The 25594-nt window shown below is 51.8% G+C and overlaps 1 protein-coding gene across 3 annotated transcripts; it reads right to left on the minus strand.

The window, feature by feature from the left end:
- Positions 1–319: 319 nt before the first annotated feature.
- On the minus strand, positions 320–25519 carry CABP1 (calcium binding protein 1). 3 transcript variants are annotated; one of them, XM_027566564.1, is made up of 7 exons: positions 17818–18466; positions 12377–12553; positions 9189–9219; positions 8795–8938; positions 6736–6845; positions 6359–6506; positions 760–785 (listed from the first exon to the last, which is right to left on the minus strand). In XM_027566564.1, exons 2-7 carry the CDS (start codon positions 12551–12553, stop codon positions 760–762), a joined length of 636 nt encoding a protein of 211 aa, XP_027422365.1. In that variant the 5' UTR covers positions 17818–18466. The 3 variants fall into 3 exon arrangements, with proteins under 3 accessions (XP_027422362.1, XP_027422365.1, XP_027422363.1); XM_027566562.1 differs by lacking the exon at positions 17818–18466 and adding an exon at positions 17093–17727; XM_027566561.1 differs by lacking the exons at positions 12377–12553; positions 17818–18466 and adding an exon at positions 24866–25519 and having other exon boundaries at positions 320–785.
- Positions 25520–25594: the final 75 nt, after the last annotated feature.

The raw sequence follows: 25594 nt of genomic DNA on the forward strand, positions 1-25594 counted from the left end.
CCAGGGAGGTGGGAAGTGAGGCAGACCCCGTTCCAGGGCTTGCACAAGCCGTATCCAGTCTCCTTTCCTTACAGAACTTGACTGTTTGGGGCAGCGGTGCATTCAGCTACATCTGTATATGCCCCAGTCTCCCTTTCAGTTAAAGGTACCAGGTTCTGGCTTCTGAGATGAGTGTGGAAGAGGCTGGGGACCTCATGGAACTCAACACAAGGCGAGGGCAGGGAGGTTTTTCAGCCAGTTCCCTGTGTGCAGCTGGTACTCAGGAAATGCATGTACCCATCTAACCAGGCAGGAGAAGCAAAGAACCCCCAGAGCCACCTTCCTCTTGGAAATATTTTTATTGGTTCTGAGATAACAGGGCTGAGGCGAGCTGGAACGGGCACAGAGCTAAGGAAGGTGGTGAGAGGCTCTGCCCTGGGGCAGACATGCTGTGTGGGCCCCCCGACCCCAGCCAGCAGCGGCTTGGTCCCTGGCACTCGGCGCCCGGCCTGACCTCTGCCGGCCTGGCATGGTGGCCTCCTCGTTGGCGGGCGCCACCCCCCTTTCCAGTTGCAAGAGTCGTGAGTCTTTTTCACAGTGCGGAGGGGTGGGGGTCCGGGGTGGGCACCTCCCCGGGGTGCAGGCAGGCCCCGTCCGCCAGTACATCCTGGGCTCTGGGCGGCGGCGGCGGCGGTGGCGGCGGCGGCAGGGTGAGGCGAGCTCAGGCTCTTCTTCTCCCGCCCCGCGGAGTTTGGCGGTCCTGGAGGGGCCCTGGCGGCCTCAGCGGGACATCATCCGGACAAACTCTGCAGTGGGGGCGGGTGGGATGGGCGGGGGTGGGGAGAAAGCAGCAGTCAGGGTCCAGGACACTGCGCCTCACCTTCCTCAGATTGATGCCTCCCTCCCGGTCTGTGGCCACCATCTCTGACCCGTGCTGGTCCCCAGTGTCGATCCGGAATTTTTTCTTTTTGGTCTCACCCACCACGTGGCATGCAGGATCTTAGTTCCCTGACCAGGGATTGAACCCAGGCTCCCTGCAGTGGGAGCATGGAATCCTAGCTGCCCCAACCACCAGGGAGGTCCCCCATCCAGCATCTTCCAATCCCTCTTCTTTGCAGCAGCCAGCAGGATCTTTCTATCTGTACGTGTGACCCTTTCAAACCTCTCATGGTCCCCACAGGACAATGGGCACAACCCCAAGGCCTTCCTGTTCTGGCCCCAGCTGACAGCTCCAGCCTCACCTGTCACTACTCACCTCCCACCACGAAGTTCAACTCCATGGAGGTGGAGCTGACTTCCCCCTCCCCTCCCGTCTTAGCTTTCCTGCAACCTGTCCCGCTCCCTTCTCTTTTAACTAGACTTTGTTTTTTAGAGCAGTTTTAGGTTCACAGCAAAATTGAGCAGGAAGTCCAGATTTTTCCATCTACCCCCTGCCTCTATACACACACACACACACACACACACACATACACAGCCTCCTCCATCACCAACATCCCTGAGCAGAGTAGGATGTTGCTTACAGATGAACCTATCTTGACTCATCATTATTACCCCACGTCCATGGTTACATTAGGATTTATCCTTGGTGTTGGAGACTCTCTGTGCGTATGCATGTGCTAAGTCGCTTCAGTCGTGTCCAACTCTGTATGACCCTATGGACTGTAGTCCCCCAGGCTTCTCTGTCCATGAGGATTCTCCAGGCAAGAATACTGGAGCGGGTTGCCATGCCCTCCTCCAGGGGATCTTCCCCAACCAGGGATCAAACCCGCCTCTCTGAGTCTGCTGCATCAGCAAGCAGGTTCTTTACCACGAGCACCACCTGGGAAGGCCTGGAGGCTCTATGGGTTTGGACAAATGTATAATGACATGTATCCCTATTATAGTATCACACAGAATAGTTTTACTTGCCTAAAAATCCTCTGTGTTCCCCCTATTCATCCCTCCTGCCACGAACAACTCCTGGCAACCACTGATCTTTCCATTGTCTCCGGTCTCCATAGTTCTGCCTTTTCCTGAATGTCATATCGTTGGAATCACAGAGTATGCAACCTTTTCAGATTTTCTTTCGCTAACTGTGCATTTAAGTTTCTTCCATGTCTTTTCATCACTTGATAGCACATTTCTTTTCCAACACTGCATAATATTCCATTGCCTGGGTATACCATAGTTTTATTTATGTATTCACCTAGTGAAGGGCATGTTGGTTGTTTCCAAATTTTGGCAATTATAAGTAAGGCTGCTATAAACAGTAAATCTGTTTGTAGGTTTTTGTGTAGATATGAGTTTTCAATTCCATAAGGCAAATATCTCTTCCTTCTTTTTCACCTGGTGACTCCTACTTGTCTCTTAGGGCTCTGCTTACTTACAGCCTCCTCCAGGAAGCCTTCCTTAATCCTTGCCACTTTGGCAAAGGTGCCCCCACTGTACGCAACAGCCTGCTGTACTTTCCCCCAAATGGCATGGACTGTACTGCCGGCTTCTCTTTTCCTTGCTGGTCATGGGCTCCTCAAGGTGGGGATCAGGTCTTGGCACACAGCTGGTGTACAACACATGCTGGTAGAATGAATGGGAGATACTGGGCTTTCAGGGAAGAGCTGTCATCTATGGCGGTCACTACCTGGACGCAGGGTACCTGAAATGTTCAGCTCTGGTGGTAGCCAAGCCTTTGGTAGCCAAGCCTCTCCATTGCCACACTCTCCTGACCTTGAAGATCAAGATGAAGATCTGGGACCTTGAAGGCCTCAGAAAAGGCCTCCCAGCCTTTGTGTTCTGGACATATTCACAGTCTAGCTCATGTTTATCTTGCCTTTCTGCTCAGCATGCAAGTGCATGGAGTTTAGAATCAGTGTTTTGCTGTGTTTTTTTTCCCCCTGTATCCCATGGTGCCTTGGATGCTGTCATGAACAGTATAATGTATGGAATGGCTGAGATTCCAGGCCTGAGTTCATGACCCAGCTCTGCTTCTCTGTAAGAGAAGCAAGTTATCTTACTTCTTTGAGGCTCAGTTTACTCAATTGTAACATGAGGTAATAATAGTGCAGTCCCTGGAGTCATTGTAAAAATTAAATGGCATAATACATGTAAAGGTACTTAGTACAGTGACTGGTACATAATAAATGTTCAGTTCAGTTCAGTTCAGTCGCTCAGTCGTGTCCGACTCTTTGCAACCCCATGAATCGAAGCACGCCAGGCCTCCCTGTCCATCACCAACTCCCAGAGTTCACTCAAACTCACGTCCATTGAGTCAGTGATGCCATCCAGCCATCTCATCCTCTGTCATCCTTTTCTCCTCCTGCCTTCAACCTTTCCCAACATCAGGATCTTTTCCAATGAGTCAGTTCTTCACATCAGGTGGCCAAAGTATTGGAGTTTCAGCTTCAGCATCAGTACTTCCAATGAATATTCAGGACCGATCTCCTTTAGGATGGACTGGTTGGATCTCCTTGCAGTCCAAGGGACTCTCAAGAGTCTTTTCCAACACCACAGTTCAAAAGCATCAATTCTTTGGCGCTCAGCTTTCTTTATGATCCAACTCTCACATCCATACATGACTACTGGAAAATCCATAGCTTTGAATAGATGGACTTTGGTAGGCAAAGTAATGTCTCTGCTTTTTAATATGCTGTCTAGGTTGGTCATAACTTTCCTTCCAGGGAGCAAGCGTCTCTTAATTTCAAGGCTACAGTAACCATCTGCAGTGATTTTGGAGCCCAAGAAAAGAAAGTCTGTCACTGTTTCCATCGTTTCCCCATCTATTTGCCATGAAGTGATGGGACCGGATGCCATGATCTTCGTTTTTTGAATGTTGAGCTTTAAGCCAACTTTTTCACTCTCCTCTTTCACTTTCATCAAGAGGCTCTTTAGTTTCTGCCATAAGGATGGCATCATCTGCGTATCTGAGGTATTTGATAATTCTCCTGGAAATCTTGATTCCAGCTTGAACTTTATCCAGCCTGGCATTTTGCAATGATGCACTCTGCTTAGAAGTTAAATAAACAGGGTGACAATATACAGCCTTGACGTACTCTTTCCCCAATTTGGAACCAATCTGTTGTTCCATGTCTGGCTCTAACTCTTGCTTGTTGACTTGCATACAGATTTCTCAGGAGGCAGGTCAGGTGGTCTGGTATTCCCATCTCTTTAAGAAATTTTCACAGTTTGTTGTAATCCACACAGTCAAAGCCTTTAGCATAGTCAATAAAGCAGAAATAGATGTTTTTCTGGAATTCTCTTGCTTTTTCCATGATCCAACAGATGTGGGCAATTTGATCTCTGGTTCCTCTGCCTTTTCTAAATCCAGCTTGAACATCTAGAAGTTCATGGTTCATGTATTGTTGAAGCCTGGCTTGGAGAATTTTGAGCATTACTTTGCTAGCGTGTGAGATGAGTGTAATTGTGTGGTAGTTTGAACATTCTTTGGAATTATCTTTCTTTGGGATTGGAATGAAAATTGATCTTTTCCAGTCCTGTGGCCACCGCTGAGTTTTCCAGATTTGCTGGCATGTTGAGTGCAGCACTTTCACAGCATCATCTTTTAGGATTTGGAATAGCTCAGCTGGAATTCCATCACCTCCACTAGTTTTGTTCATAGTGATGCTTCCTAAGGCCAACTTGACTTCACACACCAGGATGTCTGGCTCTAAGTGAATGATCACACCATTGTGGTTATCTGGGTCATGGAGACCTTTTTTATATAGTTCTTCTGTGTATTCTTGCCACCTCTTCTTAATATCTCCTGCTTCTGTTAGATCCATACCATTTCTGTCCTTTATTGTGCCCATCTTTGCATGAAATGTTCCCTTGGGATCTCTAATTTTCTTTAAGAGATCTCTAGTGTTTCCCATTCTATTATTTTCCTCTATTTCTTTGCATTGATCACTGAGAAAGGCTTTCTTATCTCTCCTTGCTATTCTTTGGAACTCTGCATTCAAATGGGTGTATCTTTCCTTTTCTCCTTTGCCTTTTGCTTCTCTTTTCACAGTTATTTGTAAGGCCTCCTCAGACAACTATTTTGCTTTTTTGCATTTCTTTTTCTTGAGAATGGTCTTGATCACTGCCTCCTGTACAATGTCATGAACCTCTGTCCATAGTTCTTCAGGCACTCTATCTGATCTAATCCCTTGAATCTATTTGTCACATCCACTATATAATCGTAAGGGATCTGATTTACATCATACCTGGTCTAGTAGTTTACTCTACTTTCTTCAATGTAAGTCTGAATTTTACAATAAGGAGTTCATGATCTGAGCCACAGTCAGCTCCCAGTCTTGTTTTTGCTGACTGTATAGAGCATGTACAGTTAGGATGATCACTAATTATGATTATTACTATTTTAAAAACACTTTTACTGAGCATTCGCTATGTGTCAGGTACTGAGTTCTGTGGGAATCTCAGAGATAAAGTAAGTAGGGTTCCTCTTTTCTCCAAAAGTTCAGAATTCAGTGGAGATATAACTAGCGCTTAGGGGCCAGTGTGAAGAACGAGGGTAAGCCTGAGGTGCTGTGAAAGCCCAGAAAAGAGGAAGCTCAGTCTGGGGACGGAGGGAAGTGGCCCCACTGCTGGGTCTTAAAGATGGAATAGACTTTAACCCCAGGGAAGAATAGAATACAAGGCATCCTGACAAAAAGAATAGTGTAATCAAATGAGAGCTTGGCAGGCTTTTGGATCACCTGTGGTTTTAAGGTGGAGTGTGAGTGAAGGAATGGTGAAAGCTGTGGCCAGAGAGGTGAGTTGTGGATAGATCTTAAGGGGTCTGAGTGTCAGGTTGAGGAATGTGGTGTTCAGAAAATAACTCCATGGATGGATACAGGAGAAGGTGGGCCAGTAGACATGGAATGAGATGAGTGGGGGCAGAGGGACACAGGAGTGGACAGACGGGTGATTCGATGGATACAGATGGGGAAAGGCCTGTGCACACAACCAACAGGTCCATGGGAGTACGGGTGGAGATACCGGCGGACGGGTAGAGAATAAATGTGTGAATGGACGTTGATGCATGGATAGATGGGAGGAGGTATACGGGTAGATGGAGGCATGGGTGAATGTACAGAATGAATAGATGCCTGGATGGCTAGGTAAGGCCACAGGTAAATGATTCTATGGATAATTATTTGGAGATCCATTAGTGGATAAATAGGCACCTGGACAGAAAAAGAGACAGATGGATGAACACATGGAAAGAGAGATCTGGAAAGATGGATGGATGGATGGATGGGTGTAGGAACAGACAATGGATTAGAGGGGTGGAAGGATGGAAGGGTAAGGGGATGAGAAGTTGGGGCAGATTGATGACTGCATGGTGGACTCACATGTGGAGGGGTGCTCTCTGTGGATGCCCACTCCTGTCTTGGTTCTTCTTTCACTCTCAAGACCCGCCTACCTTCAAAGTCCACTCGTCCATCCCCATTGAGGTCCACGTCCCGGATAATCTCTTCTATGTCTCGATGTCCCACCTGATGACCCAGGAGTTTCCTCATGGCCTCTCGTAACTCACTGGTGCTTATCTCCCCATCACCATTGGTGTCAAACTAGAGAGGGCATGAAGGAGGGAAGAGTTGCTACAACAGAAAGTCTGTCAGAAGCAGATCCCAAGGTTGAACCCCTTCTTCAGCATCATTGTCCCCCCCGACCCTTTCCCCAGAGTGCCTCTCTGTCCAAGCTTCTTCCCCTGGGGTGGGATCCAGAGGTCCAGTCTCCGTTCAGGTTGGGAATTCTAACAAGTCCCCCTGCCCCGCCTGTCCACTGTCCACCACTCACCTCTCGGAAGGCATCTCGCAGTTCCTTTACTCCAATCATATCTGCCGTTTCCGCCAGGAGTTTAGGTCCCATTAGCTCTACAAAGTCATCAAAATCCACGTGGCCACCCACTGGGGACAGAGGAACAGGCTAGGTCATCCATCTAACTACCGCCCACCTCCAACTAGACAACCAGGGGAGCTTTCAGCCCTCCCTGACCTTCCCAGCGACAGGCCCAGGGTAAAAGCAGAGGCCAGATGAGGACAGAGAAGTGACCATGGACAGGGGGGTTATCGCAAAAGAGCTCAGAGGAGTGGCCGGGGGCTAACTAAAGGAACAAGTCAGGAACTGGACAGGGGTACAGAGGGGAGAAAGAAACATGAGGTCACAGAGATAGGCAAAGAATTTCAGAGCAGGAGAGAGACAGAGACAAACACACAGAAAGACTGAGAGGGAAGCAGGAGTCATGAGCGCCTGGCGCACTTGCCCCCCTCTCTCCCTCACTGTGCAAGTGGAACTCACCTTCCAACCAGCCTTCAGAGGGTGGAAATACAGGAGACCTGCCCCTGGGGCCTGCTCACAACACTTGCAGCCGGTGACTGAGCTTGGGGGATAAATACCCAGCCCGAGAGACAGCTCCATGTGGGCCTTCGACACCAGCACCCTGAGCTCGATCACCCACAGTGGCAGCTCCTCGAGTGCCTTCTGCCTTGGTGCCCTGTCTTCACCCTCCTGCCTCCCTACTCTCTATCGACTCTGTCCTGCCCCTACTAAGTAAACTGCACACTCAAACCCTTGTCTCCTGGTCTGCTCCTGGGAGAACCCAAAGGGAGACAGAGAAAAACACAATAATGATAGCGTCCTCTGTTCAAGTCTTACTGAGTGCCAGGTATTGATTATTGGGCTGTTTAGAATATTACAGCTCAACAGTGTCTAGGGACTTCTTTCCTGGTGGTCCAGTGGTTGGGAGTCCCACCGGCCAATCCAGGGGACATGATCCCTGGTCTGGGAAGGTCCCACCTGCCATGGGGCAGCTGAGCCCGTGCACCACAACTACTGAAGCTCGCGCTCTAGAGCCCATGCTCTGCAACAAGAAAAGCCACCGCAACGAGAAGCCCACACACGGCAACCAGAAAGTAGCCCCTGCTCAACGCACTAGAGAGAGTCTGCAAGTAGCAACAAAGACCCAACACAGCCAAGATAAATAAATAATTTTTTAAAAAATAAAATATGTCCCCTAAAGAGAAACAGGCTCACAGATACAGAAAACAAACCAGCAGTCACCAGTGAGAAAGGGGGGTTGGGGGAGGGGCAACATAGAGGCTGGGGATTAAGAGATGTCAACTACTCTGTGGAAAATAAAAAAGCCATAGGAGTATATTGTACAGCACAGGGAATAGAGCCAATATTCTACAATAGCTTTAAATACAGTATAATCTATAAAAATTTGGAATCACTATGCTGTACACCTGAATGTAATACTGTAAATCAACCACACTTCAACTCAAAAAAAGAAATGCCCGGAATAGGCAAATCTGCTTAGTGCTTGCCCAGGGCTGGGGAGGGACTTGGGGGTGATGGCAGAGTGGTATAGGACTTCTTTGGTGGAGGGGGCATGAAAATATTTTAAAGTTGATTGGGGTGATGGTTGCACAACTCTGAATATACTAAAAGACACTGAATTCTATACTTTAATTCCCCAACCAGGGATCAAACCCATGCCCCCTGCAGTGAGAATAAGGAGTCCTAACCACTGGACCACCACAGAAGTCCCTGAAGGGAAGGCTTTAAGTGAGTCAACTGTATGATATATGAATATCTCGATAAAGCTGTTTCCCAAAAAAATGAATGAATAAATAAGCCAAGAAAAAACAATAAATAAATAAACATACCCCCAGTTAACTCCCCATTCCACCCCTCATTTTACAGGTGAAGAAACTGAGGCAGGCACAGGGAGGGTAAGTGGTTTGCCTGCAGGTCACAGAGCTAGGAAGAAGGGGGAGCTCAGAACTTGAACCCAGGCAGAGGACAGCAAGGGCGAGGCCAGGGAGGGAAGGGGGTGCCTGGCGGAGGGACTCACGGTTCATGTTGATCTGCTGAGACAGCTCGATGAGCTCCATCTCGGTGGGCATGTAGCCCATGGTGCGCATACAGTTACCCAGGTCTCGGCAGTTGATGTAGCCATCTTTGTCCTTGTCAAATTCTCTGAAGGCCTCCCTGAGCTCTGGGGAAGAGAAGGAAGGTGAACGTGGTGCAGGGGGAGGACCCGCAGAGTCTCCAGGGCAGAGGCGGCCCCGAGGGACCCATCGACTCATGCATTCCTCCAACGCCCGGCTCCCCAGAGGATGCCTGGCCCTGCACCAGACCCTGTTCACAGGAAGCCAAGACGTCTCTGCCCCTCTTCCCACCCACCTCCCTCCCCTCATCTTCCTGGATGGCTGAGCAACACCCTCCTCTAAGAGGCCAGGTCTCACCTTCAATCTCCTCTGGCCGCAGAGATCTGTCCTGAAACAAAAGAACATGTGCCATTAGCAGCTGGGAGGGGCCCGGAAGTCATCCAGTGCCCAGCTGAGGGCCATCCCAGTGGCAGCAGGCACTGGCTGGGAGGTGATGGGCAGCAGCGGAGGTGTGCCTGGACCATGTCCTGGAGGGGAAAAGTGCAGCCCCACTTGTCCAACACACATGGGAGAGGCCAGGGAGCCAGAAGCCCCTTCCACGGCCCAGAACCTCTGCACCCCTAACCCCTTATTCCAGACACAAGCATGTGGTCAAGGAACAGAGCTGATCTGGAGGCCAAAACCTGTAAATAAAATAGGGTTATTGGAAGGATTCCAACAGGCAGAAGAGGGCTCTACCCAATAAAACCAAAGGCTTCCCCAGTGGCTCAGTTGGTAAAGAACCCGCCTGCCAGTGCAGGGACACGAGACGCTGGTTCAATCCTTGGGTTGGGAAGATCCCCTGGAGAAGGAAATGGCAACCCACTCCAGTATTCTTGCCTGGAAAATTCTATAGTCAGAGGACCTTGAGGGCTACAGTCCATGGGGTCGCAAAGAGTCGGACATGATTGAGCATGCACACACACATGCCCAGTGAAACCAGGAAGAGTGGGGGAGAAGAGGGGCTGAGGGGGCGCAATGGGAGAAGCAAGAGGCTGGGAGAGGGAGAGTGGGGTCCAGACAGGCGCACAAGAGGGAGGAAGAGAAGGAGCAGGAGTGGAGGCAGGATTAGGGCTGCGCCCTGCTTCCTGGGCACCGCCCCACCTTCTCCAGTTGGGCTCCCATCGCAGACCTTGCCCCGTCACAGGACACAGCATAGGACCCTGGGGGCTGCCAGTGCCTCTGGCGGCTGCCAGGGTCCAAAGTACACGTCTCCAGCCTCAAGCAGTGCCCAGGTCTCCTTGGGGAGTCAAGGAAGCCCCAGGGTGAGGCATCCGAACAGATGGCAGAGAAGTCTCCAAAGAGTGGGCCCGGAGGGAGCAGAGGGCAGGCTCCGGCTGGTGACGTGCCAGCTGCCTCAGGCCTGCCCAGGAGAGAAACAGACTGGCATGAAATGGATGCGGTGCCCAGCTGGACATGCCTAGCAGGCTCCAAAACTGGTCCACAGTGCTCATCCTGCCCATATGTCATAGCTCCCTGCCCAAAGGGGCAGGGTGTGCCCGTCCTGAGGAAGCGCACACCAGGTGTGGGTAAACCATTCAGGGAAACAGACATGTGGGCGTGCCATAGCTGTGCACACAGGTTGTTCTAGCCCACTGGGCCAGGGCAGGTGAGAAGTTGCTGCCCACCTGCTCCAAACTGGCCCCAGGGCAAGGGATCCCAATGCCAGAAAACCCGGGAATCTTCTAGAAAGGGGCTGTTGAGCAACATTTTGCAGGACCACCAGCTGCACAGGAAGGACTCGGCTCTTGGAAGGGGCCATACATGGCAGGACCATGCTGAGAGTGTACATGAACTTGGCATGAGTAGTCTGCAGGCTCCCAGGTCCTGCCAGCAGCATTTCTAGCTGAAGCTGTGTGTCTCTGTGAGATGACTGAAAGGACTTCCACTTAAAAAGCCTGTCACCATGCACAGGGAGGGGTTGTCACTCTCTCTAACACCTACCCATTCCTACCTCTATCCCTACTAGCTGTTCTTAGTCAGACTGGGATCTTGAGTGACCACCCCTGGCATTTTCTCAATGCCTGGTACCCCCCATAAGTGAAAGCATCAGCGAGAATATGCATGTACACACACATGCAGGGTATGCTCACTAGGAGAGGCGACAAGTCCCTTCCCACCCTGCAGCCTCTCACATCTCCAGGATCAGCTCTGCAGCCCCCTCTCTGCTTCTTATAAACCCAGAACCAGGGTGCAGAAAAGCCAGTACCCCTTTGCCATGTGCCTGTGGCCAGAGCTGGTCCGGCTGAGTCCTGGTGGCTGGTCCCTGAATCACACGCTCCCCAGGGCAGAGTGGCGGGGGATGTGGAACAGAGCCAGGGATGCTCACTGACATGACAGGGAAACCATGAACACCGATTCAGGGGGTCAGGTGGGAACAGAGCCCACCACGGCCCTCACTCCCCAACTTATGCAGTCGAGGGATGAGTTTGGCCTCTAAAGTCAGATGGACTCAAGGACAAAGCCCGGATCTGCTGCTTCCTAGATGTAGGACGTTGGACAGGTCATTTCCACTGTATGAGCCACAGATTCCTCATCTGTAAAATGGGTTAATACCAGAAACCACCTTACAGGGTCTTTGTTAGCATCTGTGAGGCAAGATACGTAAAGTGTTTAGCAGGTGGCATTCAATAAACCCCGGAGAAGGAAATGACAACTCACTCCAACATTCTTCCCTGGGAAATTCCATGGACAGAGGAGCCTGGTGGGCTACAGTCCATCAGGTCGCAAGAGTCGGACACAACTTAGCAACTCAACCACCACCATTCAATAAACCTACCGATGTTTGAATCTATAACATCATCAATACCCTCCTCTCTGTGACTGTTCAGATACGTACGAGAGGCCGTTCAAGGCAGTGGCCACGTGTGACAATTTAAATTGGAATTGGAATCAAAGAAAATTAATAATCTACTTCCTCAGTTGCACTAGCCACATTTCAAGAGCTAGTGGCTACTGTAGAGGGCCGTACTAATTAGGAAAATGTTTCTATCATCATAGAAAGTTCTAGTGGTTGGTGCCGTGCATTCAGTACTGTTGTTCAGAAGACAGGGGGCCCTTGAGGCAGGCTCCCTGAGTCTGAATCCTACCGCTAATGCCCACCAGCTGTTACTTTGAGCATGTTACACTCTCCAACTCAATTTCTTCATCTGCAGATGGGGAAGATAATAGTACCTACCTCCTGGGGTTGCTCTGAGGCTTAAGCACCAAAGCACTGAGCACAGTGCCTGGCACATATTAAGTGCTCAAAAAAAAAAAAAAAAAAAAACCCAAACCCCAACTATAGCTTCTACTATTATTTTTTTGCTGGTGGATGTGGACTCACCAGGGCTCTGCAGCCATGAGTGGGAAACTCTGGGGGTCAGGTTCACAAGTTGAGGGTGTGAGGTGCGTCTGCCGGGGGATGCACACCACTGTGTACAGAGCCCCTCTTCTTCTCAGCACCTCCTTCCTCATGCCCCGTGAAGCCAAGTCGAACACGGCTCCACCGGGGCCAACTTACGTACAGGCTGCCTGTTCTCCGCGAAGCCCTTACGCAGGAAGATGCAGGCCGGGCCCAGCAGGTTGTGCATGACCGCGCAGTTCTGAGCCAGCATCAGGAGTGGTCCAGGGAGCTCGCCGCTGGCCGCCAGGCCCTCCTCGCTTGTCTGCACCACCGTGTAGCTGGTCTCCTCCTGGCGCATCTTCAGCCAGCACCAAGCAAATACAAAACAGAGGCAAGGTGTCACCTCTCTGGCCTAGCTGAGTCCTCCAGGCCCCAGCCTGGCTCCCAGTCCTAGAAGGGGCCCTTCTCAAGAGAAGACCTTGAGAGGCAAACACCAGGGTGCAAAGAGCCCTCAGGATGCACGGGGGGCAGGCGGCAAACTGGTCCGACAGACGGAGTCCCGGATCTTTGGCCAAAATAGATGCTCCAGGAAGAGCTGGGTGTGATACCCACTGTGTGGCACACCTGCAGACACACACACACACACACATACTCACACATGCATAGAAACACACCCTTGTGTGCAAACAGAAGCTCAGAGAGAGGAGCAGGCAGAGGGAGGCTTCTGTTCATTCAGGGAATAATGTCCTTTCCTAAGATACTCCCAACATCCCAGCACAATCCTCAGGGCTAAGCTCCCCAATGGACCTCTGATCCTACCCCTGCTGGAACCCACTGGAGGGTAGCGAGGACCATCAGAGCTGGCAGCAGAGCGTGACAGCTGGACACAGGGGCCATGGCAAACAGAAATAAAGCAGGCAGGTGTGAGAGGCGGGGCCTGGGGTAAGATGGATGCTCTGCATCCCCTCTGAAGGGACAGCATGACGTAACTCCAGCCTGGTTTTGCCAGACCTTCCGATTTAAAGCACTGGGTGGGGTAAACAAAGCACTTCTGTCGGTCAGCTTCCACCCAGCTTGTGGCCTCAAGACTAGACGCTGTCTCCCATCAGCAATCCTCCTCGTCCCTCCCTCCTTTGCTGGCTCCGTGCCTGGTCCAGAGACCTCTGGAGGCTGAGGCAGAGGCCCTCTGTGCTGACCAAATATAGCCGTGCTCCCTGGCCCCGGCCAACCCATCCTCCTCCCTGATGGTTCCCATGCAGCTATAAAAAGTCAGCACTGCCCACAGACCGTCCCCTTAGGACAACAGCAGCGTCCAGACACAACATTCTCTCCTAGCCCAGCCTCCCCGCCAGGATGCCCAGCATCCCCCTAGGTCGGGGTGGTCTGCCTTCAGCCCCCAGCTCGCATGCCTCCACCCCCAGAGTAAGGAGCTGGAGCCAAACCTTCCAAGGAAAGAGCAGTGAAAACTTAGAGGGCTGCCTCTGTCCAGGGACCCCAGAGTTGCATGTCCCACACATCCATTCTGCTGCATCCTCTTCCTGTCAGTTTCCTCCAGCTCCAAGAAGGTCACACTCAGGAGAAGACGCTAAGACCCAAGGGGTAACCTGCCCTCCCAGGTGGACAAGCAGAGCAGTCTCCCACATCTCGCCCTGTCCTCATGCTCCTTCTCCTCAAAGCCCCACAGTGTGGGACTACAGTCTAGACTCGTGTCCAACTTCTAAACTTCTTCCAGGCCTAGAGAGGAAGGAGCCATTTTCTGGTTCCTCTAAGGGCAAGCAGCCACACAGACCCAAGGTACGGGACCTCAGTGCAAGGCCCGAGTTCAGGGAGTGCAATAAGGGTCACCCTGGGTAGTCTTAGAACTTGAGGGGTGATCAGGGTCCATTCTGGTTTGATGACCAAAAGAGGTTCAGAGCCTCGGCCACTCTCACAGGCTACAGGGACCTGGCTAGAATGAGGGCAGGACCAGAGAGACCTTCTGGACAGAGGGAGCCAGGGAGTCAACTGTGGTTAAGCCCCAGTTATAATCTCAGAAGAGATTTTTGCAGAGAATCAGCCTTTTTGTTTCTGGCTCACTCTCACTCACTTGGCTCAGAGGAGCACACCCAGGAGGAGGAGGCAGCAGGCCGCAGGGAACTCAGAGAGGAGATTGAGTATAACTGGCTTTGGACTCAGACAGTCTTGGGGACAAATTCTGGCTCTGCCACTTGCTCCTGTGTGACCTTGGGCAGGTCACTTCACCTCTCTGGGCTCTGGTTTCCTTCTCTGTCCAGCGGGGGATGATCAGGGCCACTCACAGGATTCTGTGAGAGGCAACTGAGCCGTTGCGCAGTGCCTAGAGCATGGCAAGAGCCGAATATGTGGAGTTGCCATGGTGATGACAATGATGATGACAATGATGATGACGACGATGATGATGATGCAACTTGAGAGATGCTAGGCGCCAGAAGGCATTTACTTCTGGCTACAGAAGAAGTGGGAGAATATTTGCCAATCAGGAAAGAAGTGAGGAGGACAGAGAAAAATTTGCTCCCACGAAGCAAGAACCAGCGATGGCTGGGGAATTTCCACTGAATCTCTTGATCTTAACCCAGTCTGGCACCCAGTTGCCCCGGAAGGCAGCTGTTCTTCCCTGGCCAGTGATGGTACCTGACAGCCCAGTTCTGCCCAGCTCAGAGCCTGGAGGAGGCCACCTCTCTCCATCACCAATTCCCAGTCACCACACAGGAAGCCAACTGGGCAGCAGCCTATGGGATGACAATGTTTCCTGGCACCAGGGGGACATGTCCTGAGTGTGGCAGGGCAACAGGAGGAACCAGCGGGCCTCCTGACCTAACAGCTTTCTAACAACACAAGCTAGCCAAGACTGTGCTCCCTCTCATCGAAGGTATTCACAGGAGGAGGAGATGAGTAAGGAAGCACTTGATGTGGTGGGAGAGGGCATTGCCCAGCGAGTGGGAATTTGGACTAAGATGATCTGTACGGTCAGGTTCACGAATCTATGAATAACATCTCTGACAGCAGGAGAAAAAGAGAGAGGCAAAATTAAAAACAAAACCCCGCCTCTAGATTCACACAGATCAGGGTTTACATCTCAGCCCTGCTTCCAGTCAGCGATGGCATCTCAGGAACACTCTTATCTTTGAGTCTCGTTCCTTTCTCTAGAAAATAGGCAAGAGAACCACTCGGTGGAAAAGAGCAAATGAGATAACAGATGTTGGAGATCTTGTAGATATTCAGGAAAAAGCAATGTTTACTATTATTTTTTTAATGAAATTGAATGTAATATCTACTATGATCTTGTGCCTTATTCCATGGACTCAAAACCTCTCCTATTTCCTTTTCCTCATCTCCCTTCTCAGAAAATTTATGATTATGATTGTGATGATATGATTTTATGATTATGAATCATAAAATTATGATTCTAATGCTATTAACACCAGCTAACATATACTGAGTACTGCATCCCAGACAGTGATCCCAGCTCTTTCTTTAGGCCCCATAATCACCTTAGGAGGTAGATGTTAGTATTTCCACTTGATAGACCAGGGAACTGAGACCCAGCAGGGGTCAAATAACTTACCCAAGGTCACATGGCTAGAAAGAGGAGACCTAAGAAGTCTGAGTCATGGGTGGGGTAGGACAGAAGGACAGCTCTTGTTCTTTGAGTTCACCTCTTGAAGGTCTGGACAGAACTCAGGGAAAGGGCATTCGCCCGATGGTCCTCTAGACTAATTCAGATCCATTTCTACTTCTCTGCAACAGTGTGGAGGCCACGTCTGATGCAATGGACTCTCCTTTAAGATGACAGATGACTGGGGGTGGGGGGTGTGCACAGAAGAAACAGTCAACCCTCGGAAAGATCCAAGGAACAGCGAAGATTAAAAGGAATTTGATGTGAGCAGCTTAGCTAAATGAGGAAGAAGATGAGCAGAAAAGCCTGAAATGTCCTAAATTGAGAGGCTGTCAAACTAACAGAGGGGGTAGGAACGGGTTGGGGGTGGAGGAGCCATTAGCAAACCTGAGACCTTGGATAAGTCACTTAACCTGAGTGGCAATCAAGTTCCTTCTCTGCAAAATGAAAGAATTGGAGGAAACCATCCCTCATATTTCTTGTTCCTTTACGAAATATCTGTGGATTTCTTCTACGGCCTGACTACAGAGGGCCAGAAATACAGGCAGAGCCCACCTAAAGCAAGATCCTTCAGACGTAAGCCCAGGCTTGCAGGAAGATGATTATTTGCTTTCCAAAAGGGATTCTTGCAAAAGGATATTATCCTGGTGTATAAGCAATGCATCCACTGCAGAACGCAATTGACAGACACCTTTGCTGTATACTCCATTTCTCGATGGAAACAACCCTGGGGCCCTGAGCCAGACTGGCCCTATTTGTGAGTCTCTGACCTGACTCAAGAATTCTCAAGGGTAGAAGGGGATGTCCAGCTTGTTTCCTCTCAGTAACAATGGGATCTACTTCAAAACCCACAACTCTGAAGACCTTAGAGACCACCAGAGAGGGTCAGAGTCTCTCAGAGGAGATGAACGAACCCCTCCTCCACCGCTGGGAAAGAACCACCAGCAGCAGAGTCAAAGTCCAGCTTAACCCTCTTCTCATCCTGTGTATCCCGAGGCATTCTGTCCATGCACATCCTAAGGACCCTACATGGTTTCTTTCCTAAATCTTATGCAAATTCCCAATCACAGGCCCCCATGCATCTCTAAGTCCCAACTTCAGCTCAGAGCCCCGGGACACAGACAACTGTGATAGGAAGGAATGCAGAGGCAGGAACAGGGAAGCGGCCCAAGACAGAACCACCCTCTCCGCCCCCAACCTCTGGGACAGGTGGCAGGATGCCCCAATCTCCCACCCCAGGTCTTAAGAACTCCAGAAACATACCTTCCTTGAGAGATTTCTCAGTGGAGACTTGACACAGTTGCCCATCCTAAGCTGAGGCAGCCCCTTTCAGGATCCCTGGGTCCATGAAGGAGGCTCCCGGGGGCTAAGAGACCTGAGTCCCGGTCCCTGCCAACCCCAGCCTCCCTCTGCCTGCGCCGTGCTTCCTCCAAGACCGGCTGAGCCCTCTCTCCTGCGCGCGTGCTCTCTTACTCGTCTGCCTGTTCCTGCTCCCTGATTTTTTTTTTTTTTGGTGGATTGTGTGTGTGTTCGTGTGTGTGGGTTTAACTTTCTGGACACTTTCTTAAGGAGATGAAGGCAGGAGGGGAGAGTGCAGGCACAGAGAAAACCGCCTGAAGAGCTGATGGCAGAGGGCAGCCGAGCTGGAGAAGGCTGCGGGATCAGCTACATGAGATTACAGCCGAGTCCTCTCCCGGTTCACTCCCCTTCCCTCGGCCCCTCCCCTCCCGCTGTCAAATCTGCGGGGAGATTGCCTCGGGGAGGGGAGCCCAGAATGGCAGCTGCAGCTGGGAATTAGGCCAGCAGACCCAGAAGGGGAAGCAGGCTAGTTTGGGCCCCCAAATCCACGGGGCTTCGCAGCTCCCAACCTTGTGTGTGCAGTCTCTCTCTCTCTCCCTCTCTCTCTCTCTCTCTCTCTCTCTCTCTCTCTCTCTCTCACACACACACAAACACACACGCACCCAGGGACGAACAGGCATCTTAATCACCCCCGGCCATCGCAGCTAGATCGAGAGATGGCGGCTCCAGTCGAGGCCCTGGAGATCTTGTGACGACTCTCCATCACGCTCCATTTTTCACACTTGCCTCCTCACTGAAATGGGATGAGGCTTCGGGGCTGGAAGCACAGTTGAGCCAAAAGCAGCTCCTTCCGCTGGCTCCCTTCACCGTGTGCGGTCTTTCCGACCCAGGGGAAATCAAGAGCCGGCCCTGAGGGGGTCCTGACGGAGGCAGTGCTGGCCCAGCAGGCGTGAGCGAGCAAGGGCGACGAACCTTCTCCCAAACCCTCTGCCTGACCCTGACAGAGCATCTTTCATCGGCTTCCTCGGGGCGCAAAGCAGAGAGGCCGCCCTTTGCAAAGGGATCGTCACAGTCCCATGAATGGAACTTCTTAGGTAGCCGGCAAGTCCTCGTCCCTCCGGGTTCCAGCTTTGATGTGAATTCATCTCAAGCCTCAGATGTCACCATCGAGACCTACAGCCCGGAGCCAGATGACCCAGGAGAGTCTGTATCCACGTTTCCCTGCACCCCTGCTTTTCTCAGCAGGGGGCACCAGAGACAGGCTGGAACTTCAAGCTCCTTCCGGGCCCTGATGGAAAAACCCTTCCGCGCACTGCTCTGAGTTTCAGTCCGGAGAGGGTCCTTTCGCAGGAATTTTTTTTTTTTTTTGGTCCAGTTTTGGGTGGCTGATCAGAGCTCCCGTTAGGGATAGATGGGTGGGGACGCTGACCAGAAGCTGCCACAGGCCAGCTCCCAGGAAACTGGGAAGGCAGGTCCCTGGGTGGCTCTTGACAACCGAGCAGTGACGGCAATGGAATGGCTTAATCAGGGGAGTCATTCAGCAGCCTGGTTTGGCCTCCGGAGAGGGATGTGGAGGAGGAGGGGCACCCCCTGGGGACACAAGGAGAAGCCTGGGGTGGGGGAGAGGTTGTTGACGTCTAAAGGGTAGGAAAGGGGAGTGAAGATACTTGGAGGGTGGGGCGTGGAGAGCTGGTATGGGAAGAGCCAACAAAAATGCCTTCTTCAAAGACCTGTTTCTTGGAAGCAAAGCGTGAAGGCAGGGTTGTGAGAAGAGCAATGAACTCAGATGAAAGGGAAGGGTCTGGAGGCCTAGGATGAGTCCTGGCTCTGCCGGCTTCTGAACATTCACCTGGCAGGGCTCAGTTCCCTCACCTGGTTATAAGACGTGTGTGACGCAGAACAGGTACTGGAATGAGGAATTATTAACATGGAAGGAGGAAGTATCATTTGTCCCATGTGCTTGGCTCTTGGAATGTTGTAGGAACAAGATACACACAGTCCCTGTTTTTAGATTTGATTCCTGGGTCAAGAAGTTCCCCTGGAGAAGGGAATGGCAACTCACTCCAGTATTCTTACCTGGCGAATTCCATGGACAGAGCAGCCTGGAGGGTTACAGTCTGTGGGGTCACAAAGAGTCAGGACACGGCTGAGCAACTAACACTTTCACTTTCACTGCTTGCAGGGAGCTTACATTCTAGCAGGGGGGCAGGAGATACTAAAGAGCTATCAACTTACTGAATCACAGTTCAGGTCAATGCCATGAAGGGGAAACACAAACACTCTGAGAATGAGCCAGAGGGATCTTAGTGTAGGGGGATCAGGAAAAAAAAGACTTGCACACAAAATCTAGAGTCTTGCAGACTCTTTTGAAAAGCTAGGGGCTTACCACAGACCCCAGAGGGGAGATGAGTTAGGCTCCAGGTAAGGTACAAACCCAATTTGTATGAGCTAAATGGATGGATATATGAAAAGACCGGACAGGGTGAACCAGGCGCGTTCTCAGTGCTGGCTGCAGACTAGAATCACCGGGGAACTTCCCCGAAGATGCTGATGGAATAGGTGTAGGTGAGTCCCGGGCACCGGTGTTGTTTAATACTCCAGGTAATTCTAACCTCCAGCCAGTGTTGAGAACCACTGATCTAGAGGTAAAGAGTTCAGCATGTGGAGTTGGACAGACCTGAGTTCAAATCTTGCCCTGCTGCCTACCAACCATGTGACCTTGAGGACTTGTTCATCTTTCTGAGCCTCGGTTTCTTTATTTATAAAACGGGTACTCTAATAACCCTTCCCTGTAAGACTTATGAGGAGTTAATGACATCACACCTGCAAATGGCTTGGCACAGTGCCCAGCACCTGGAAGGTGCCCTGTCCCCTGCCCAGCAGCCTTGGTCTAGCAGGACCCCCACTAGGTCAGACCTGGTGACTCCTGCCCCCTGCAGTCCAGTCCAGGACACAGCACCCATTTGTCAACCTTGGGATTTGCTTCTGTCCTTGGAGACAGGAGACAGGACTTTTCCCCCTATGGAAAAATCTGCCTACTTTGAAGAAATCCCATCCTTCTTTAGCAGAGGGGGTGCCGACAGTAGCCTGGGGGCTTAACAGAAGAAAGGGATTTGGGATTCAAACCCAGAGCTCGCTTAAGCTATTTTAGGTTGGACAGATGGGGTGGTGGTGGTTCTGCATGACAGGAGTAGCTACTGATCTTGACGAGGAAGATGGCTTGACCTTCAGCAGAAAATTTTATAAAGGGCTGAATGGTGGAGGCTTCCTTAAGGAGCAAAGCACATTGCATGGCCCCCACCTTCCCATCCCTGTGCACTGTGGCAGCAGGCCTGGGCCTTCGGAAGCCACACTTAGAGTTCTGGAATGGGATAATAGGATCAGAGGGATGAGAAGGATAAACCCGTTGCTGATTATTCCTGATTAGGAGGGAGGCTGGCTTTGGGCCCTGAGCAGTCCTAACGCCAGCATTTGAACTTGGGATGGCAGCCCAGTGTTAAGACACTTGGGGAAAGCTGGGTTGTAACCTGAGAGGTGCTTTGTGGACGCTTCTGACAAACAGGAAACACACTTCTGTGACTTTCTACCAGCCAGTATGGTGTGGCACTGGCAGACTGGAGAGACACAGCATGTCACAATCCTGCCTTTTACTTACTCTGGGACCTTTGGTCAACCTACTTCTCCTCTCTTGAGCCTGTCTCTTCATCTCTAAAATGGGGGGAGATGATGCTACATTTCACAGTTTGCTATGGAGATAAGATAATGAGAAGATGCTTATAATGAGAAGATGCTTATAATGAGAAGAGGCTTTGTCCATTTTTTACTGGGCTCTAGACAGAGATCTAAAGTGCCAGTGTTGCTTCTGCAAAACCTACGAACTGACACCAAGACACTAGTATCATCTATAATCTATGTCAACCACAAACGGGCCTTCTCTTCCCCTTTCCCAGGCCCCAGAGAAAGGCCACAGGGGCTCCCAGCCCTCTAAGAGAGCAGTAGGAAGTGACCTGACCGGGAAGGAGTAAGTAATACACCCGAGCCGTCATCCTAGGCACACAGGCCTAGTGCACTTGAATCTGTTAGGACCCAAATTGTCATGGTCTGTCTCCCTCATCTTAACTATGGGAACTAAGAAACTCTAAAGTCCAGAGGCTGGAGATACCCATCATTCATTCATTCATACATTAAGTATCTTTGATCCTGTTATGCACAAAGCAGTTTAGGAATTGTTCTGGCCTACTCAAATCAGAAGAGATGTCCCTATAGTTAGAGAAAGGGGAAGGATGGGACGGATCTATGGGTTTTATTCATATTTGCCTCCTCTAAAGAGGTTTCTCTTCCCAAACTTAAAATAAGGAACAGAAAGACTATCCTTTGGGTAGTTTTCTGGACTTCCCTGATGGTTCAGTGGTTAAGATGGTGTGCTTCCTATTGCAGGGGTGCAGGCTCAATCCCTGGTGAAGGAACTAAAATCTCATATGCTGCGCAGCCGAAAAAATTTTTAATTAGTTTTCCAGGACCCAATGCCAAGAGTTGCCTGGTACCACATCTTCCCTCTAGGCAGTTGGGTGGTGCGCCATTAGCTGGCCACAAAGAGGATACCAGGGAAGGTCCTTGGTTGTTCAGCTCCTTCCTTTAGTGGCCTTCCTCACTTGGCTCAGAGACAGCTTTCAGACTACCTTATGCAGGCCCTCATTTTGACAATCACTCTATTAATAATAATAATAACATGAATGAAGCCTGAGCCCTCTTCCAGCACCCACTCTGAGCCAGGCCATTTGGCATCCTTAACCTTGTATAACCCTCATGAGAGTTCTGCAAGGTAGCTTTTTGTTGTTGTTGTTAGTCTCATTTCTGGATGAAGAAACCCAGACCAGAGAGAGAAAATAACAGGCCCAAGGTCACAGCAGTGGGAAGTGACATTGCTGGAATAGGAATCTTCAGCTCTATCTCCCAACCCACCATTCCACGCCTTAGCCTCAAAACCACATGCTCTCCCTGCAGGCAGTAAGGATGCTCTGTGAGGTCACTGGGAGAACCCTAATTCCCATTCCCCCTCGTGAGGGAGTCTATCTTGATACCCTCAGTGTCACTTTGGGCCCTGGCCCTCCCTGACTCTGTTACAAATGGAAACAGGTTCTGACACAGCCCTTGGTAGTGAGTCAACAACAACAATAATAACATCCATAGACCCTTGCTCTAGGCCAAGCTCTGTGTATATCTTCATATCCCCTTTAATTCCGCCCCAAACCCATTGAGATACTCTGTGTGTGTATGCTCAGTCACGTCTGACTCTTTGGGACCCTATGGATTGTAACCTGCCAGACTCCTCTGTTCATGGAATTTTCCAGGCAAGAATACCGGAGTAGGTTATCATTTCCTTCTCCAGGGGATCTTCCCGACCCAGAGATTGGACCCGAGTCTCCTGCATTGGCAGACAGGTTCTTTACCACTGCACCACCTGAGATACTATGATTATCCCAAATATGCAGATAAGGAAACATAGGTTTACTGAGGTTGAGCGATTCACCAAAGGTTAAAAAAAAGAAGAACTTGGGAGACATGAAAAATATATTTCCCTAGGGCTATATTTTGCCCAAAGCAGATCCTATCTGAAAGTTTCTATATTCAGAACCTCATTTCCCTTCTCTTGGTTCTGACCTAAGGACAGAAATCTCCATGCAGAGAGAAGGGACAGAAAGACTAATTTTTGCGGGAGACTGGAGACTCTGACCCAAAGTCCCAGGCTGGGTTTTATTGTTGTCGTTGTCGTTGGAGCAGATGTCTTAGAGCCATCAGCAGGAAGCCCAGACTGGATGTGCCCAGCTTTAAAGAGAAAGTCGGCAGCTCCAGAGGCAAGAGCTTCCAGGGGGAGGTAGTAAATATTTGATGGGACCTTCCAGCTTCTCCTGACTCAGGTGACCCTGGTGACATTTCAGAACACTGGACGGAGAACAGCCTTCATTTCATGACTGAGAAAGTAGAAGAAAGAAAAGCACATGAGCTGAAATGCTCTGTGCTCACAAAGGGCCCAGGCAGACAAATTCTGCAAGGCTGGAAAGAAAGGGCTCCTTTTCTAGGAACGAAGTCGGATCACTGGCAAACTAAATAACCAGAAAGTGTGTGATCCTCAATGACCTACGCTTCCAAGCTTCTAGACTGCTAATCTCCAAAACAGTCAGGACCCCACTACCCTCTCTATTTTCATCTCCATAGTGCCCAGCAAACGCCTGGACAAAGCAGGTGATCAAAAAATATTTGATAAGTGCAACCGATAGTTGTCACCGATTCAACTGGCACGGTATCCCTTTCGCAAGCCAGCCCACTCCTGCCCTAACACCTGACACCCCCTCAGTCATACAGAAGCCACCGCAGTCAACACAGCGCTGCACTGTCACAGCTCTGCATCCACATCTCTACTCTGGAGAAACTGTTTCCAACTGCCTCAACTAACGAGGGCTCCTGGCAGGAACAAAGCCAGACTGCTGCCCTATCACACCACCACCACAGCCCCGCGCAACCCGAGCCTACGTGCAGCCGCCTTCATGTCAGACCTCCACCGGCATCAGCCGCAGCGGAGTAGTATTTTGAAAAGGAACTGTGCACATCTGAAGCAAAACACACACGGCCTCCTTGGAGTTCTGATCCAGCCTGGCAAGCCAGGAGCTTGAAACGGCTTCTTTACGCTACATCCCAGCACAGAAACGCACAGGCCCGCCCCCACCCTCCATCCCCCACACACCATGCAAACACTCTGATCACATCTATGCACTACACCCCTCCTCGGCTGCCGCAGAACAGTGTCCACGCCGTGCCAACGAGTTCAACTTAATTATGGACTTGGAACTAGACAAAATCCTGGCTTCGCTCGGGAGTTCACAGGTCCGTTTCTGCTGAGCTTCTCTCCCCAGCAGCACGGCCTCAAACTGTAGATCTGGATTATGACTACGGGGCCATTTCTAAAGGGCAGGTGCCCAGCTGCTTGGGGCTCTTCAGAGAAAAGAAACAAAATGAGCCACTCGAGACCCCTTAGCGACCTTTCTGACCCTAGAATGCACACTAACTCAGACCAGGGATCTCTGGGTGTTCTTCCACGTCTCACAACTCGACAACTGCCCGCGGCCATCCTTGTGGCATTCCTAGATGACAACCTCCTTGAAATACCCTCAAAGTTCCAGTTTGAGCCATAGTTCTTACAGCCCTCCATGTCTACCCACACACTTCTCTTTTCTCATATTTTTTAGTTCTCCTAACTTTTCCCAGGTCTTTGGGGCCACCACAAGCAATGGCTAGGGTCCCTCATCGCCTGACAAGGCTGTGTACCCCAAAGTCCCCTCTCTTGACCCCCAGACTCCATGCTCATTCATTGGTCTTCTCGGTCAGAGGCCAAAAGAGTGGGTTTGGCGCCACCTGCTCGGAGCACCCCTCCTTGACCCCTGCAAATTTCCAAGCGGTTTGTGGAGGTCGCTCCTTTCCAAGACTGGCCCGTTCTGGCAGGTGGAGGGAGTCTAAGCGGTGGTGCCTGGCCCGGAAGAGGCCCGGAGCGTGGACAGCGCACAGGGTGCTGAATCAGGCACGGGGGAGGAGGCGGCGCGCGGACTAGGGCGCCAGGCGGCGGGAGGACCAGAGGAGCGTGACCTGGGGGGCCGCGGGCAGCGGGAGGAGGGCTGTGGGCGCGCAGTCGCGGCAGGGTCCCGAGCGCCTCTCCAGGGAGCGGGTGGGAGGCGCGGCCCTTACCTGGCCGAAGGCGGAGCTGAGCATGGGGCGCAGCTGGTGGAGGAACGGGTCTGCCTCGGACGCGGCGGCTGGAGCGGAGTCCCCGCGACCCGGGGCTCGCAGTGAGCCCCGGAGGCCGAGCGCCGGGGACAGACCCCGTTCCTCCCCATCCCGCCCGCGGGCCGGCGGCAGCGGCGACGGCGGCGAAGGTCGGGACGCCGCGGCCGGCGGCGCCTCCCGGGGCCTGCAGTGCGCCTGGGGGAGCCCGCGCCGGCTCCCCCGCGCGCCCTCCTCTCGCGGCGCCGGCCGGCACAGGGGCCTCCGCGAACTGGGGTCCCCGGACGGCGACGGCGTGCCAGGGCAGGGGCCGGGCAGCCGGCGACTGGGCAGCACTGGCTCCCGGGCAGGGCCGTGGCGGGGAGCCCGGCTGCCCCCGCTCGCCGCCGCCGCCGCCGCCTTCAGCAGAGACGTCTTGGACTCGCTTTTGGCGATGTGCGAGCTCATCGCGGCGGGGCCCGCGCTCGCATGGCCCGGCGGGGGCGGCGCGGTGCGGCGCGGCGCTGGGCCCCCGGCGGGTAGAGAGCGGGGCGCCCGGCGGGAGCCGAGCCCGAGGACGCGCTGGAGGCGGGCGCCGTCCCCCGGCCGCTTAAATGCGGCCCCGTCGCCGCCGCCCATGTGACAGCGCAGCCTCTACGCCCGGAGCCCCGAGCTCCCCGGCGGCTGGCGGTGCGAATCTGGGGGGGCCGCCGG

This window comes from Bos indicus x Bos taurus, chromosome 17 (assembly GCF_003369695.1).
Source record: "Bos indicus x Bos taurus breed Angus x Brahman F1 hybrid chromosome 17, Bos_hybrid_MaternalHap_v2.0, whole genome shotgun sequence".
NCBI classification, from domain to species: domain Eukaryota; kingdom Metazoa; phylum Chordata; class Mammalia; order Artiodactyla; family Bovidae; genus Bos; species Bos indicus x Bos taurus.